Source organism: Rattus norvegicus, chromosome 10, assembly GCF_036323735.1.
Source record: "Rattus norvegicus strain BN/NHsdMcwi chromosome 10, GRCr8, whole genome shotgun sequence".
Lineage (NCBI taxonomy): Eukaryota > Metazoa > Chordata > Mammalia > Rodentia > Muridae > Rattus > Rattus norvegicus.
The window spans coordinates 12,429,285-12,431,320 of NC_086028.1; the positions used below are offsets into that span (position 1 = coordinate 12,429,285).

General features: G+C 46.5%; 1 protein-coding gene across 1 annotated transcript; it reads left to right on the plus strand.

The window, feature by feature from the left end:
* The first annotated feature begins 771 nt into the window (after window positions 1–771).
* Window positions 772–1,713, plus strand: Or1f29l1 (olfactory receptor family 1 subfamily F member 29 like 1). Its single transcript, NM_001416774.1, has one exon. It carries the CDS (start codon window positions 772–774, stop codon window positions 1,711–1,713), a length of 942 nt encoding a protein of 313 aa, NP_001403703.1.
* The last annotated feature ends 323 nt before the right edge of the window (window positions 1,714–2,036 follow it).

The window sequence follows — 2,036 nt, forward strand, 5'->3', positions numbered from 1 at the left end:
AACCGATTCTTTAATACTAAAGGCTCAGATCAGTCTCAGGGAATTCTCTCTGGGACTTCACTCTACACAGATTGCTTCACTCACAAGTTCTGACTGTGAGCTTAGATGTTGCGCCCTTGTTGGTCAAGAGGGAGCAAGAGCAGGCTTACGCAACTACTTTCTGCTGGTCTTTAATGAGATACTCAGGGACTCTATCTCTAGTGGGACTTCATGCTGCAGAAAATATCTTCTTCTCGCAGACCTCGGTCTGAGACTGTGATCATCCACTCTTCATCTTCTGAGAACCTAACCGTATTTCCAAGATTTTCCAAGCCTTAGAATAATGAACACTATTACCCAACACCTCCAAGGTAAAAGTAATAGAACTGGCATGTTCAAGGTATTAGAAATGCCAATGTTTCTTCTGCACCAGGTGCTGCTCACTCTCTCTCAGAGAGAGGGAGTCATGGGTTCCACCAGTTGGAGCTTGAGATCACTAAAATAGCTGGCTGCTTCTCCTTTCCTTTGAGCTTCTAAGGAGTGGAAAAAATACAGAAAATGTTATCAGATACAGGTAAGATCGATGTGCTTGAAAGCTTGTATGTTATATCCAATAAAACTAAAGGGGTCAATCTGGGGAAGAAACTAAAACTGGGATTTGTAAGTTGAGTGTGTGGAGCAAAGGAGTGGATACAGAAACCCTAATGCAGGATTAGTGTGAACCTGGTTGTAGCATCCAAACCTGAAGATGGCCTTCCGACTTCTTCTTTTTCTGTAGCTGGGCTCAGACTCATGAGCAGCACCAACCAGTCCAGTGTCACCGAGTTCCTCCTCCTGGGACTCTCCAGGCAGCCCCAGCAGCAGCAGCTCCTCTTCCTGCTCTTCCTCATCATGTACCTGGCCACTGTCCTGGGAAACCTGCTCATCATCCTGGCTATTGGCACAGACTCCCGCCTGCACACCCCCATGTACTTCTTCCTCAGTAACCTGTCCTTTGTGGATGTCTGCTTCTCCTCTACCACTGTCCCTAAAGTTCTGGCCAACCATATACTTGGGAGTCAGGCCATTTCCTTCTCTGGGTGTCTCACCCAGCTGTATTTTCTCGCTGTGTTTGGTAACATGGACAATTTCCTGCTGGCTGTGATGTCCTATGACCGATTTGTGGCCATATGCCACCCTTTACACTACACAACAAAGATGACCCGTCAGCTCTGTGTCCTGCTTGTTGTGGGGTCATGGGTTGTAGCCAACATGAATTGTCTGTTGCACATACTGCTCATGGCTCGACTCTCCTTCTGTGCAGACAACATGATCCCCCACTTCTTCTGTGATGGAACTCCCCTCCTGAAACTCTCCTGCTCAGACACACATCTCAATGAGCTGATGATTCTTACAGAGGGAGCTGTGGTCATGGTCACCCCATTTGTCTGCATCCTCATCTCCTACATCCACATCACCTGTGCTGTCCTCAGAGTCTCATCCCCCAGGGGAGGATGGAAATCCTTCTCCACCTGTGGCTCCCACCTGGCTGTGGTCTGCCTCTTCTATGGCACCGTCATCGCTGTGTATTTCAACCCATCATCCTCTCACTTAGCTGGGAGGGACATGGCAGCTGCAGTGATGTATGCAGTGGTGACCCCAATGCTGAACCCTTTCATCTATAGCCTGAGGAACAGCGACATGAAAGCAGCTTTAAGGAAAGTGCTCGCCATGAGATTTCCATCTAAGCAGTAATGTTAAAAGTGTTGCACATCACAGAGGGAGCTATTGTCTAAGAATTCTTCATGTTTTGTCAATTATCTGAAACTTCTCACTTACGTTTTGTAAGAAAAGCATCAATTATCTCTCTCAAATACAGAGCCTAGAATATGTACTGTTACATGATGACATCTGGGCATTACATAGCATCTACCATTTAGCAGGAAATAGGTTGATTCAATAAAATGAGCTGTGCTTTCTATAGTTCTAGGTTGACCTTTCAGTCCCTCTGCCCTCTTTACCTGTCTCTGTCAATGTCTGCTGGTGTTTCCAGGTAGCAACTCTTTTGTTCTTGTTTG

Bases quoted from the DNA above. Each gene is read 5' to 3' on its own strand.
- Or1f29l1 (NM_001416774.1), top strand. From the start codon at position 772: ATGAGCAGCACCAACCAGTCCAGTGTCACCGAGTTCCTCCTCCTGGGA.